Source organism: Serinus canaria, chromosome 7 (genome assembly GCF_022539315.1).
Source record: "Serinus canaria isolate serCan28SL12 chromosome 7, serCan2020, whole genome shotgun sequence".
NCBI lineage: Eukaryota > Metazoa > Chordata > Aves > Passeriformes > Fringillidae > Serinus > Serinus canaria.
This window is the reverse complement of record NC_066321.1, coordinates 13,933,067-13,948,641: the sequence shown is the minus strand read 5'-3', so window position 1 is coordinate 13,948,641 and position 15,575 is coordinate 13,933,067. Positions and strand designations below refer to the sequence as shown.

The following is a 15,575-nucleotide window of genomic DNA, read 5'->3' as shown; positions in this document are numbered from 1 at the left end:
GGTTCAAAGCTTCTGATTCTCTATATGAATTCTTCCTTTAAGCCCTAAAGTCCTCTGTATTTTCAGTCCTGGAAAAGTTCTGTGGTGTTTTTTTTTTTTTTTGTTGTTGTTGTTGTTGTTGTTGTTTTTTGGGGTTTTTTTGTGGTGGGATTTTTGTTTTGGGTTTTTATAATGCTCCATGGGCTATCAGCAGATGCTCAGGCAGTTGAGGTGTTCATGTGGAAGTTTGTGTATGCCTCTCATGGGCATGATCATACATGTTCAGGACAAAGGAGAAATAGTTCAAAAGAACCTGCTTTTTATTCTTTATTTTATGGAAAGGAGCAGGAAGTAAACGTCTCATCTATGGATATGGTTTGAATCTAAGTAGACAAGACTTTCTCCTGCATCCCCTTTCTCATATTAATACAGCCTGCAGTTGTTTAAAGTTTAATCTGTGTTATGACTTCAGGTTTTTTTAAACCTGTTATTGAATTGGAGTTACTGATTAAGCTGTCTATTTCCTTAAGCACTGTTAATGATAAGTAAAATAAAAATGTTTACAATGTGGCAACAATTTTTTTTTTAATTTGGTATTTATGTCTTGAAGTGTAATGCAGACTCTTAGATTTTGGACTAATGCCTACCTAGTTGTGAAATGAGAGAGTAATGCCCTTCAAAAGTGACAGTCTTTTACACTTGTCTGGTCTTTTTCTCTGAGCAGATGAGCAGCAAGCTTTGAATTCAATCATGCAGGATTTGGCTGTGCTTCATAAGGCCAGTCGTCCTGTATTGCCCCAGCAAGAAACAGGAAAACCAAAGTCATCTTCCCCTAAAAAACAGGTAATCTTCAATATCCTCACTGATGTACTGAACGTGGAGTGTCCTGCTGTGACATCTGTAATTTTTTCTTGCCAGACCAGTGAGCTTACCAGAATGAGCTATTAGTCTCCCACATGTGCTGCCATTTTCTTTTTTCATATTCTTATATTAACAGCAAAATGAAATGGTGGCATTTCAGAGCAGATCATAGTGTATGCTTCAATAAATAAATTAAAGATTATAGAGGTATTTACACCATATGTAAAGTGATTTTATATTTATTGTTGTTATTTTATTGGAACTATACTATTTTGAAATTCCAAGGAATAATTTTATAGTTTTGGTAGATAACCCAATTGTCACCTATATCATACCAAGAAAGAATGTCAGTACAGCAGCAGAAATATGTTTAAACTCTTTCAATGCATCTTTTGCCTCAATTTCTTCTTCATACATCTGGAAATAAGAGTTTTTTCCAGCTGCATTTTTTTCTGTAGATACTGAACACAAATAGAAAAGTAGTAAATACTTAGTTGATAGGTTTGAACTACTATATGGAGAGATTAGGAGAGGAGGCAGACCTCTGCCTAGATTGAGTTAACTGTATGTTTGATTTGATCCTTTATTTACAGTTCAATAAACTTCAGTTTATTTTAACCTTTTAAAAATGAAAATTTTTGGATATATTTGTCTCTTAAACTGTCCAAAACCAAATGTCTACATAATTTTCATTCTCTGCTTTAAAAATTGTGAGAATTCAGTGTGCAACACAGTGATGCTTTGCTACTGTCATGAAACTCACATTTGAGCTGTGACTTTAGACATTGTGGTAATATGCACATATGATCCAACATTATTTGAGTATAATCCATGTTTAGAAAGTTAGAAGAAATGTTTATCACTGTTTCAGTTTGTGGATTTTGAAAATAATAATTTGAAAATCAGTTCTTTTGGAAGATGAAACACTGTTACTTGGATAAACTTTGTGGTTGAATGCATTATTGTTTTTCCTGCAACAGTTGGTAATACAGTTTGATTCTTAAAATTTATGATTTTGCAAATCAGTGTTATTTTTTGTTAACTGCAAGTAACAGAGATGGTTATTGGGAGATGTATTGCATGACTGCGGGCTTAATTTGTATGTGTGGGTTTCTATGGTAATGCTTATGAAACAAGATATGTTTCTTAGGCCTGGAAAGCTCAGCTGCAAAGTGTACTCACAAACATATTATTGGTAGCTAAATCCATCTGCCTACTCAGAATACAGAATTCTTTGGTAACCACATCCTCATTAAATTTGAAGTCATAAATCTGTTATAATATGCTTATTTACAGAAGCATTCATTGCACTTCAGAATAAGTTTTTGTATTTTAACACTTCACGTTATTTTTAACACTTTTTGGTTTTGAGCTCTTTAAGCCTCTATCATGTACCTTAGCAGAAGTAGCTTATTAAAATACTTGATCTATCAGAAAGGACAGAAAATTAATATGAAATTTAGTTCTAGTGTAGGAGTATTGAATGGAAGTTCACGGACTTCATCAAAAGAGGCAGTAGCAAACTAATAGTGATTCCTTTATATCTCTTCTTACAGAATGATGTTAGAGTTAAATTTGAACATCGAGGTGAAAAAAGGTAAAGAAACAGTTTTGTCTCTGTTTTGTTATGCTCCTGTAATAAAGTTTCAAATTAACAATTTGAAGTGTTTTACATCTCTAAGGTTTTTTTGTTTGAGCTTAAAGTTAATTTTTAATGAACAAAGTTTAAAGAGAATTAACTGTTTAAAAGTATGCATAAACAACTAAATATACTTTTACTAAATCCAGTGTAGTATCCTTCATTTCGTTACACTTCAGATAGATGTTTGTAGCCTTGTATAATTACTGAAGTCATTAAAATGGATCTCAAGTTTGAACAGGCCAGAAAATAAATTTTTGTCCTTCATTGTGTGTAATAAATATGTGATAATTTATTATTACTGTAATACCCAGAGGAGGAGGTTGGATTTTACTTCAGGGTTGCCAGTCTGACAACTGTAAGATGAAAATTTATTAGACTCAGATTGTTTTAATTTAATCAGTTAAAATTTATTTACATTTTGCTTATGAGAGGTGGATAATGCACCTGCTAAAGTATACAAACATCTGTCTCTATATAATCTCTTCTCTGGTGGCTGCTCAAAAGCTTTTACAGAATTGGATGTATAATTCCATGCAGAACTGGTTTGTTGACAATTCATTTTGCCCGTCTCTTTCTGAAAGTATCAAATTTCATTCTGCTTACAGAGAAATTATGATAGAGTAAGATCTTTGAAAATACTTACGAAAATGGAAGTCATATCCTGGTCATGCTAATTCTCAAGAGAAATATTAAATTCTTTTTTAAAAATTAGCTTCAATAAACCCTATACTAGTTCTGGGCAGCCCTTAGTGTGACTCTCCTAACATCACATAAAAAAGTGCATCAGTAATGGTTGAGTTCTCTATATAATTTGGAGGGAATATGTTTTTTTGAAGGTTTTGAGAATTGAGGTCTCATCTACCTAACAATTTCTAGTGAAGTAAGAGGAAGCATGAATTTAAAAACAGAGGAGTGTTTACATGCTGCCAGTCTGCACAGATAGTCCATTGTGAAAGTGAAATCTGACGCACTGCAAAATGCACTAAGTTAACCAGTTCAATATTAATGCAGGCATAAAGTAAGTACATGGAAAGATACCTTTCCCAGGTTTTTATGCTCATTAACCCAGGTCTCTGATGAACTGTCCCAAGTGACTTCAGCCTGCTTGCCCAGGGGTACTGGGCAGCCTAGGCTCATTGCTCAGCATGAGTTACAATACATCAGTTTGCCCAAGCATGTAGCTCTAGTTATCAAGGGAAGAAATCATGCAGGGAAAAAAAATTATGCAATGGTTTTCTCACTAGTTTTTTAAGAAGGGAAGTGAAAAAGAGAAGTGATTCCAGACTTGCTTTCAGTGGTGAATGTGGCATTTTGTTCCAAAGAGCATGCATGTAGTGTGATGGGTAGAGTTACAGGCTTGCTGCCCAGATTGTTAACTACAGTGAGAACTGGTGTATGCTGGGTTTTGGGGGGTTGGTTTGTTTGGTTTTTTAGGATATTTTTTAAAAGATTTTTTTTAAAAATAACTTTTAATTTAAATTGGCCTGGTTTCTAGCCTCATTTCTAGAGGAAAATGTCCCCCAAACCACCACACTACTAACTGAACTACTAATATAAGGGACAGTACCCTTTGCTAACTTTTCTACTTCACAAAATTTGAGTGCTCTTTCTTTTTTGAGTGTGAATTGAATATACCTTAATAGCTTAGTCCCTATTAAAAGCTCTTTTTTGTTTAATGGTGTTGTATCTCAAAAATGAAATGGTTTTCTATAGTAAAGGCTTAGTTATACACAGTTTGGGCTAATTGGTTTGATGGAACATTGAGTTAAAAGAAAATCTCAAGTTGTTGACCTACAACTGCACCATTCTTACAGGAGCACACTTGAAGCACAGTTAGTGATGGACTGGGCAGTTTGAGTGTGTAGTTCATTATGATAAAGATGGTGACATTTAGTTACCTTCCTCAGGTAAGATAGTCTTTCAGATTTCCAAAAAATGGGGACTGCAGGAGTAATTCCTTTCTGATGCTTATGCTTGTCAGCCTATGGCACTGCATTGTCATAGTTTTCTAAAGTGGAAAAATGTAGAAATTTCTAACAATTTCTCTCAGAAATGGAGGCTTTGAAAGCATTAAGCAAGTAGAATATTTACAATTAAATTAATTCTATAACTGATTATCCCTTTTAGATTTTTCACTGCTTTTCTTTCTTTTTTTGAAAGTCTCAAAATATGGAAGACAGGGAATAAAGTATAGCCTCTTACAGTCTTTTTAGTAGTAAATTTAGTTCTGAGATAGTTCTTAAGTAATGAGTTGCCAGATTTCCATAAGCCATGGACAGAAATTCTTTATAACTTATATTGTGTTTCAGGATCCTGCAATTACCAAGGCCTGTTAAACTTGAAGATCTTGCAGCAAAAGCTAAAGTTGCTTTTGGACAGACTATGGATTTACATTACAGCAATAATGAGGTAATATTCTGTGTCCTCGAAATTCTTGCCTTGGTCGTTGATCATTTTAAGGCTGAAATTTGCATTTGTAAGAAGTGGGAACCACTTCTGTGACCAAACTTACTCCTGTGACAAAACCCCAGATTTCTAATGTGTGTATGTGTGTTTTCTCAAACCTGTAAGTCTTGTCTGAATTAGGATAGGCAGGAAATGCATGAAATGTTTCATGAGTAGTGTTGTATCATAATGATGCCTCCAACTTGTTGAGGAATGGAAAAATTATCTTCCTGATCTTCCACAGTCCTGTTGTGGGAAGACCTTGGAAATTCTTTACCTCTTTGAGCTGTGGCATGTTTGTAAACTTGAAATAGCTTTTATCCTTTCTTGTAGGTAATTTCTTTAAGTATTAATCTTGTTAGGTAATTGCTGGAATGTTGCATTTAGATAATATGTAGACTGGAAAACCAGGCTTAACTGTTGCTCCTCTAAAGTGTCTGATTGCCAAAGATTTCTTCGTAACAGGGCCAGCACTGTCAAGCCACTTTTGCCCGATCAATATTACTTCTGGCTTTCCTTTAGAAGTAGGGATAGAATTATTAATAGCAAATGTATTTACAGATGCAGGATCCATTCTTAGGGGTTACATCTGGCTTTTGCCTTGAGTCAGCAAAGTGCAGGGAGGCTTATTGATCTGCTTGGTTAAGCACAATGTAACTGCTTTATCTACCCTGCATTTTTGCAGAAGAAAATGCCAGTGATTGCTCTTTGTTAGTTACTCATTAACATTACCAGACACTTCTGTGAAAGTGATCCTCAAAACGAAGAATTCCAACAGAAGGTTTTTGGATGTTAGGAAGATCAGGTGAAATGGCCCTTCATAATGCTTTAGCCTCAGCTCCTTCTACTAGTAGATTTTTAGACATTTGAGTAGGTTTTTGGCTTCTTACCTTCCACACTAGTTGGCAAGTCATCCCATCACCTTTCAGAAATGCAGTGGTAATAATCACTAGTATTAAAAGTGCAATTTAACAAATAAGCATACTCTTCATTTTATCAACATCTTCCTCCTCAATCTTTTTGTATAAAAGTACTGTATTTAAGCATCATTGACTGAGGCTGTTTACAAGTAGAATAGATTTAAAAATCTATATTCTGTTTTTCCTTTGTTACAAGCAGAAGCTGTAATTTACACTCCTGAAACACGAGCCCAGTTTTCATTGCTAGAGAATTCAGATCTCAACTGCATGTTAATAGCATAATTTTCTGTTCTAAAGATATATGTATGCCAAGTTAATTCTAGTTAATTAGATCCAAGTAGGATTCTAGTGAGGACTAGAGTTGTTGCACATGGATCACATCTTCGTTAACAAATGCTGGGTTTCAGTAGAGAAATCTGTTAGTGATGAAACTTTAAACAAGTGTATTAGTAACATTTGAGATACAAAAATCTGCTTCATACTCTCTGAAATAGGACTTACATTTATCTTACAGACTTGTGTTAATTTAGGCATTGACCCAATTGTACCCGTTTTGCTGAAATTTGGATATTTAAGTTCTGTATATGCAAAGTGGTTGCTTCTTGTGAAGACTTGTTCCGCTTAGTAGAGGAATCTGAAGGAAGAGTTAAGGTTGAGTTTTTAATACTTCAGGGATCATTTAATAAGGTTTATTTTCAAGTTGTTTGCTATGAAAGGAAACATTCTGTTTGTATCTCTGCACTTGAATTCATCATATATTTCTTGTGTCCTGTTTAAGACTTTTTTCTCCCTGTTTTGTAGCTTGTAATTCCATTAACCACACAGGATGACCTGGACAAAGCTGTTGAACTACTTGACCGTAGTGTACATATGAAGAGTCTCAAGATACTGCTTGTAATACATGGAAATACACAGGTATGAGCAGACATGCTAAATGCCTTTTTCCTCAGTTTTCATAATGAAATATAATTTGTATCTTTTCTTAATTATGGCATTTTCCCAATTGAATATAATACTGATTGCTTCTTCATTTCACTTAAAGCATCCATTAGCATTTTGTACTGACTCAGTTTTAAGTCTTTCCTAGATCCTGTTCCTGTCTTTTTCTTTTCCTACCCTACAGTGGTAGAAAAGTGAACATTAGTAGAATGATACAAAAAAAACCATACAGGATTTAAGTAATGGTAGTTATTTGAAACTGTTCTTTAAGTCATATGTGGGAAGTTTAATATTTGTGGTAGCAAAGACTAGTAGTCTATAGACTAAATGCTGAGATCTTTTGGTATTATCTAACAAATCATGGCATTGATATTCATAGGATTTGTATACTGGTGCATATTGAAAATGAATTTTAAAGACTACGAATGAGCTACTAAAATAGAGGAATTGTGATGTAAATTGGCAAGCTGCTTTTTTGACTGTTTAAAAAGTGGAATGTACTGCACAAAGGCTGTAAAGCTTACAAAGTATTTTCATTGTCAGGAATATAAAATAATAACTGCAGATTGTTATACTTACGCATTTTCAGTCACCCAGTGTAAATAACGTGGAGCCCTTGCCCTCACTGGAAGATTTAGATAATGCAGTGTTTGGTGTGACAGACAGAAAAAGGCGACTGTCTGTAATAGGTAAGCTGCACATTTCAATAGCTTTAATTGTAAAAATGTCTTTTGTAGTATTCTCTTCATGAAAATTTTCTCTCAACACAGACTCTCTTTTCTACTCATCAATATGAGTAGAAAACAAATGTGTGAGCGTTTGTTTAACATGCTGATTTTGGAATTGATGTAACCTCTTTACTTATTCATGTTTTAAAGTTGGGTGATGTTAGCCTTGAAATTTATTTATGAAACTAGAGAGCTTAATGAATAATTTTCCAGACAATGTAATAAGTTATTAGGCATTTATTATTGAAATATGTATTTATGTTTTAGACATTTAATATTCAACAAAGAAAAACTGAAATTTTAAGAGTTGGAAAGGATTAGTTGACATAGGTAGAAGGGTTTGGATTTTGATTTTGGTCAAAAGAAAGAATTTACTCAGATAGATGTATGGGCAAATTATGTTTCTGTTCCTGTATAATGAAAATTCTCTTTAAAATTCTCTTTTTGTTATTGAGGCAACTCTGCCCCAAATTTTTCATAATTTCTGGATTGCAGATTTTAAATGCTATACTTAAGTCTAGTATGGCACAGGCTTTTGGGGGATTCCTAAAGCACAAAGTAATCCAGGCAGGCTTAGTGCCTGTGAAACATTTCAATAAAGCCTTGAATTCTGGGTTAGTGGAGAAACTCTGACTGGCCCTTTTCTTTCAAAAGGTTCTAATACTCGTGATAGGAGTTCACCTCCCCCAGGATACATTCCAGATGAGCTGCATCAGGTGGCTCGAAATGGATCCTTCACCAGTATCAACAGTGAGGGTGAATTCATTCCAGAAAGTATGGATCAGGTACGTCTGTGATTATTGAAATTGAAGTTTTTGTTAAGTTTATTTATGAAATACTGCTGTTCAAGAAAGATACGGAATTATTAGAAAGAACAGCAAAGAAATTAATGATAACTCTATAAAACTTGACTGGTAAGGTTGAAATGTGCTGTTTAGTGTTGCAGAACCTGGCTATTTTTTTTCTTTTGTCTCTTCAATTTTTCAAATATGCTGTTACAAGGAGAAAACTATAATGGCAATTAAGAATATTATCTGAGTGAGATATGGTGATGGATACAAATAACAGCAGAGATGCCAGGGGAAAATGTTAGAAAACACAAGCCCCTTTATTTTACTGAGAATGATACATAAGCCAGACCAGCTTTACAACTTTTCCAGGTAATTAAAAGGAGATCTTAAGAAAGAGTTTGGATCTGTCAGAATTATTTGGACTCAGTTGATGCTTAAGAGTTGGACTCAATGACCCCTGTGGATTCTTTCCAACTCAGAATATTCTGTGATTCTGTGTGGTAGGTACTGTGTTGGGGTAGAGGCAAGGGGATAGCTGTAGACCTGGCATAAATAAGCTCTGAAAGACTTCCCAAATTCACTTTTTTTGGTGTGTAAAGATCACAAATGTATATTGTTTTTTTAATACTTACTCACCTGCATTAATGTAGGATATCCACATACTTAGCAAAATAAAAATCCTGAATATAAATCTCTGAATATAAAAACTGCCCTTCAAAACAGCAGGAAAAGGAGCAGGAATGTAACTGTTCACAGAACTGGCAATGGAGAAAAAGATATTTCAAGGAGGAAAGAAAAATAATGCTGCATACACAAATCAGTTAAAGTTGTTGTTGACATTGGCAGCGTATTTACAAATGGCAAGAGGCAACGGTTTTTATGAGCTGACTAAATGAGAGACAGATGATAAAATAAAGGCAAGAGGATAGTGCAATTTGTTGCACAATTTTAATGACCAAGCTGAGAATAGGGACTGAATCTCCTACTTTCCAGACCAGGGCTATTCATTATCATAGCCATGTGGTCAGATCCAGCCCAAGACTGGATTCATTCCAGTAAAATAGTTTTGGTGTGGGCAAAGTAATTTCTGGTTACTGACTGGTCAGACAGACAGATGGTCCCTGAAGCCTGGGATGTCCATTCACTCCTAAGTATTCCAGAAATATATAACCTGTCATGTATGCATTGCTGTGTGAGCTGTCAGCAGGTTAAAATAATGAATTTTACTTTCATAAGAGGCCAGGTTAGTTCAACCTAAGCAGCCTCAAGAGTCAGTTTGGTGGGGTGGGCTCACAAATTCTGTTTGCTACCCCCACCTACATTGCCGCATCACCTTGGCAAGTGGTTGGCCATGCTGCCTTTATCTGTCACAGCGTGTCCAACAAAGACAAGAAGGGAATTAGGGAGTGGAGAGTTTTGCTCTGCTCTGCTGTTGATCTGCCTGAGTACAGCTATTTGCACTCTGACAGCAGACCCCACACTTTCTGTAAGAGATGAGGGATTGGGTAAAACCCATGAGCTGCCAGTTGGGCCATAATTTATTGGCTTAGAGATGTAATCAATATTGTTCAGCATGAGACAAGAGGAATAAAAATGCTAAACCTGTGGTAAATGTTGTCCTCCGCAGTACAGAGTTCATTTAAGTGTCTGTATTTGCAGAGTGCAAACTCACTTTCAGGATACTGTATCTTTAAGTCCTTGATTGGTGTATGGCAAAGTAGGTGCCCAGGACCTTTAAGATGCAGCACAGACCATAAAAATTGGAGGGGTAACTGCTTAATTTACAGAAAAAGACTGTTGTCCAATTCATGGCAAATAATAGATATTATACAATGTATCAAAACGAACTTCATTTTAGGAAGGAGCACATTTTAAGGCAACAGATGAGCTTTTCTCTCTGTTTTTACCAGTTCTTATCTGATTTGGATTTGTGTCTTATTAGCTGTTTTATAGCAAACCCCTTAACTATTAAAAAAAAAAAGAAAAAAAAACCCTTGAACTTGTTGATCTTCCTCTGTTTATTATTTATTAGATGCTGGATCCATTGTCTTTGAGCAGTCCTGAAAACTCTGGCTCGGGAAGCTGTCCTTCGCTTGACAGCCCGTTAGATGGGTAAAAATTATTTACATTCATTATTATTTATCTTTATTAGATTGCATAATGTCTCAGTTGTAAAATACATCTACTCTCAACTGGCAGTGCTTCTTCCAGAAATTCCTTTGTAAGTTATAGAATGTTTACAAAAGCTTATTGAAACTTAATTGCTTACTAATACATGGAAAATACTGTGGTGCTTTTTTTTTTTTAATAATTTGTATTTAAACCACAAAAATTTAGATTTAAGGTCCTACAAAAATGTACTGAAGGTTTTTTCTAAATGTTGCTATGTCTTTCACATGGATGGTGTATATACCCTGGCAGTGAGCCACCCCATTAAATTTACAGTTCTTAGGCACTGCCTTATGAAGCAAGGGGTACCCAACTCAAGAAGGAGGTAGAATCATTTACTGTCTTCAACAGGCAATCCCATCCTTTCCTTTGCAATTACTGTCTGTTCCTCTCCCCTTGTTCCTGTTGCGAACTTTCAACTAATTTTTCTTTGTTAAAGCCCACCAGTCAGCTAGAGGCAGTGTGTGCTGTGGGGGGTCTTTTTGGATTGACCTCTGAGAGGACCCCTGAAGAGGGGTCACTGTCCACCAGCCAAGTCAAGTAGACCATATTCCTGTTTGTTTATGGCGGTCAGGCAAATAACCTTGGGTTTAATGTGCAGATTTTCTCTTTGTTTATTTCAAACTGCAAAACTAATAAAAACTGCTAATAAAATATTTTATTTGACTGGTAGAAAGGTGAAGAGTTGGAGGTCACTGCCTGTGGCAATTAATCAGAGCTGTATTATTCAGTAGTGCTATTTCATTTGAGAATGTGTGGTTTGAGGACACAAATAGATTTGGTCTAACAAATACAGTTTTGAGTTTAATAAGTCTGCATTTCACAACCAAGAAGACAGTAGAGATGAAAAGTATTTTTTGGTTTTAGTGTGGTAGGTTATATGTACACAGTATTTAATGTAGCTCCATAGAAAAGAAATTTTATCTAATTGCCAAATTTAAGGGTTTTGTGGGGTAGGAGTGAGTGAAAGAAGGGGGAAAAAAGCAAACTTAATGCTCATATTTCTTCTTCAAAACTCTTTTTGGTTGTTTTTATTTACTTAATTTGTCACCTCTACTTAGTTTGTTTTCCTTTTCTTTTTTTTTCCCCATTAAAATATTTCCTACAAAGATGTAGGTTTTGTGTCTCCATTTAGCTTCTGTTATCCATTAGAGAAATTCTTACCAGAAAAAGGAGGACACTGTTTTGGTATGTTTATGGAAATAAACTGTTTTCGATTGCTCTGACTGGCAATCCCATCCATTCCTTTTGGTGGCTGGGAGTTACATACCAACTGTAGGTAAGAAACAATGTGATCATGTAAGAACCAAAAAATTCTTCATCATTCTATAACTCAATAAAATCACTCTCTTAATCCTATGACTTTCATGGAGAGAAGAGGAAATGTTTTTTCTCATTAAAAGGTTCTACATTTCTTTGATTAAATTTCCTCAAGAGTTTTTATAGTCTGTATAACCCATTTTGCCAGTCTGTAAACCTTTGTGTTTAGCCATAAAGGTGTTAAACATAACAGTGTTCCTTTGTGACTGTACTTGTGATAATTTGTGTTTTTACTAATATCATTGCTCATTAACAGAGTCTGTTGCTTTCTTACCTACATTTAGCTCAATGAGCAAGCTTTTCCATTGTTGCTGATCCTTAATTGTTACAGTTGCCTACTAAAATTGAGTTTCAGAATTGAGTTCCATCCTGCAGCAATCTGAATAGCAGTGGCTTTTCATCAGTAAGAGGACAGTAAGCTTAAGTCTGGATTAACAGCAGTTTTTAGATTCTGTGTATTTTTACACTTTCAGGGACAACTATCCCAAGTCTCGGATGCCAAGAGCACAGAGCTATCCAGATAATCATCAGGAATTCTCAGGTAGGCAAAAATCACTGGAGACACACTAGCTTTCCAGAACTGCTCCTCTTGCAAATAATAGGACTTAGAAGAGATGTTCACATTGGAGAAGTATTGTATTACACAAACAATATGGTAGGAGAAAGCAGAGCAACATCAAATGCATACAGTGAAAAATACCATGGAAATACAATAAATTTCATGTTTCTTCTAGATTGTTGTGTGTGACACCACTCTTAGTGGGTGTAGTATAACTATCTGCCTCTGTAAAAGAGCAAATGTGCAGTGCATAGGGGCATACAACACTTAAGTGTTAAACAGTTAAATTGGCCTATCTCTAAGTTGCTGTATAACTGTAGTTAATTTATTTGGAGGTGGTGTGGTTTAACCCCAGTAGACAGCTAAGCCCCACACAGCTGCTTGCTCACTTCCCTTACTTTTCCCTGAAAAGTAAGAAAACTTACGAGTTAAAATAAAGGCAGTTTAATAGTACTGCAAAAGTTGCACACACAAGCAAAACAAAACAAATGAATTCATTCACCACTTCCCATCAGCTGCCAGGTGTGCAGCCATTTCCAGGAAAGCAGGGCTCCATCACTCCTAGTGGTTACCTAAAAAGGCAAACGCCATCACTATGAATGCCCTTCCTTCCTTGCTTCCTCCATCTTTCTCCCAGCTTTTGTTACAGAGCAGAACCTCTGATAATATGGGATATCCCTTGAGTCACCTGGCCAGCTGTCCCAGGTGTGTTCCTTCCCAACTTCTTGTGTCTCCCAGCCCACTCTACCAGCTGGCAGGGCAGTGTGTGAAGCAAAAAAGCTCCTTGATTCTGTGTAAATATGCTTCAGCAATAACTAAAAAATGTTATCAACAGTGTTTTGGCCACAGATCCAAAATGTAGCACCATAAGTGCCACTATAAAGAAAATTAACTCCATACCAGCCAAAACGAGTACATGCAGCCTGTGTTTTCTTCTCTGTGAAATAAGTATCACTTTGAAGTGCTCATGACTTCTGTATTTGGAAGCACTGCAAGGTGAAAGGATGAAGAGCTGTGTGCTGTGCCTATAAGTTAATCATCACCACTAATGGTTTTTTCATACAATACTCTGGCTTGAATCTAAGTTGTTGTGCAGGGCTCAGGATGCAAAGTGCAGTGGGTAACCTTCAAGGTGTTCTGAAGTGTCTTCTCACAGACATGTCTCAATACCAAACTTTGCTGTTGAACAATAATTAGTTTCCAGTAAATCAAAAAGGTTTTGTGTTTCTTCAGTCTATTACATATTTTGAGGCTTCTTTTTATTTTGATTTTGAAGCTTTATCCAGATAAATCTGTGATGGTGAGTTTGTTCATTTTAGAATTCTAGAGTGCTTAACAGATTGCACCACTTTTAAATAAAAATAAAACTGTGTGTAAGTAGCATTTAGGTAACAGAGATAAATACCAAAAGAGTTGGAAATCTAGTTTATTTGTGTTCATTACAGTTACTTTTCTAGTTAGATCATCTTGCAATATTTTTTATTGGGATTTGTTGGTTTTTTTTTCCATTCTGTGTTCTAGTATGTTAACAGTGAGATAGACAGCAATCATCAATTCCACATTCAATATTTATTCTCATGATTTGAAGTACAACAGAAGCAGAGAAAAATGTCAATCTGGCATAGTCTTTTCCTCCTGCCACCACCAGTACTGGGCTTCTAACAGAGGGGTGTGTAATGTTCCTCTCTCAGAATATATTCCTAGTCATATATTGCTCAAGGGTTCTGTAAATGCAAGATGTTCTGTGATTTGATAGATTTTTTTTTTCCTTCCACAAATTTTTTTTTGTCCCTGTTTCAACTTTTATAAACTTTCTCAGCATCAGCTGTAGGTTGCAACAGAAAGTTGTGCAATTTATTGTGTTTTATGAAGAAGTATGTGCTTTGTAACTTTTTTTAGGGCTTGGTTCTTTGTTTTTCTTTTTTTCTGTTACTGTTTTTTCAGTGGATTTTTTTGGTTTGGTTTGTTTTTTTTATGGATCTCTTTGCTCTCTTTGAGCTGTTGCTTTTCTAGTATATAGAGGCTTAGATTCCATATGGAGGAACAATTTGTATCTTTGATCATCTCTGTACTTCTGAATATTTTCCAGTTTTACTGAAATCTTTGAAATTGAGTAGACCAAAACTTTGTTCACTGTATCTTACAGCATTTAATTTTCTTCTCAGCTAATAAAAAGAATTCAGCTGCTGCTTTTTTGGAAGTCTCTATCACAAACGTTTACAGAAGCCTACACTGAATTTCATCTGCAACTTTATTATCCAGTCACATAGCCTCTTAAGGGCCTTCTCTAATTATTCTGGTGGTTTTATTTCTCAGAGTGATTTTGTCACCTCCCTGTTCCTTGTTCTGGATAATTAAACTGCATGAGTTTTAGCCCAGATTCCTGTGCACTATTGGCTGTTTCCTCCCTTCTTATGTACTTACCTTGTAAGCAATTACTTATGCCTGAGGGACTTTTTCCCTTACCTTATACTTCTCCTCCTCAATAACTTTTAAAAGAGGATCTTCTGAATGTGTTTTAGTAATTCAAGCTGTGTTGACTCACCAGTTTTTCATATTTATACAACCTTAAATTATATTCTTTGGAATAGTTTCTCCTCTAAAAGTATTTTTAAAACTGGAGTAATCAGGCATACCGCAGTCCTCCAACATTCTTTTAAGCAAGAGATTACAAACCACTTGAGCTGTTGAATTCTTGAACCTTTGGGACTTCTGACAGAAGTCCTTTTAGTTCTTGTGAGTTGTGTGATTTTGTTCTATAAATCTTTCTCCTCTGATGCTTTTGTGCTTCATATCCTCTGATACGATAACCCATTTTAATTATGTATTAACAAAGTGATTAATTTAACATGCTTTTGTCACATTTTAAATTTTGAAATAAATAATTTTATTTTCTAGTAGAGTATGATATCCCAATATTTGAGAAATTTGGAAAGGGGGGGACTTATCCCAGAAGATATCATATTTCATATCATCAACAAGACTACAATGATGGTAAGCACTGCAGTAGTTTTATTGATCTGTTTTTCTCATTAGAAAATGTGAATAAAATTGTAAGATCTTAATGAAATTAAATAAAGCATTTACAAAATTGAAAGCTTAAATTTTTTCCCCAAACTCTTTTGCTAAGCTTCTAATGATTGATAGAATCCCTGAGCAGTTTTATCTCTGGTAAAGTTATGGATTACAGAATTCCTGAGTCATATGCACGACTGTGGAAAT

At 35.2% G+C, this 15,575-nt stretch overlaps 1 protein-coding gene across 3 annotated transcripts in view; it reads left to right on the top strand.

Annotated features, from left to right (window-relative positions):
- The window catches only part of MAP3K2 (mitogen-activated protein kinase kinase kinase 2), a 46,268-nt gene that overhangs the window by 14,977 nt on the left and 15,716 nt on the right, over positions 1 to 15,575 (top strand). Inside the window, exons 1-10 of one of the 3 annotated variants that reach the window (XM_050976713.1) lie at positions 808 to 822; positions 2,397 to 2,437; positions 4,297 to 4,389; positions 4,792 to 4,891; positions 6,649 to 6,762; positions 7,376 to 7,475; positions 8,169 to 8,299; positions 10,338 to 10,417; positions 12,268 to 12,335; positions 15,252 to 15,347. In XM_050976713.1, the coding sequence (XP_050832670.1) occupies positions 4,865 to 4,891; positions 6,649 to 6,762; positions 7,376 to 7,475; positions 8,169 to 8,299; positions 10,338 to 10,417; positions 12,268 to 12,335; positions 15,252 to 15,347 (616 nt within the window). In that variant the 5' untranslated portion in view covers positions 808 to 822; positions 2,397 to 2,437; positions 4,297 to 4,389; positions 4,792 to 4,864. Of the gene's footprint in view, positions 1 to 703; positions 823 to 2,396; positions 2,438 to 4,296; positions 4,390 to 4,791; positions 4,892 to 6,648; positions 6,763 to 7,375; positions 7,476 to 8,168; positions 8,300 to 10,337; positions 10,418 to 12,267; positions 12,336 to 15,251; positions 15,348 to 15,575 lie in introns of those variants that run through there. The other 2 variants (XM_018911394.3, XM_009087874.4) reach the window with 2 other exon arrangements.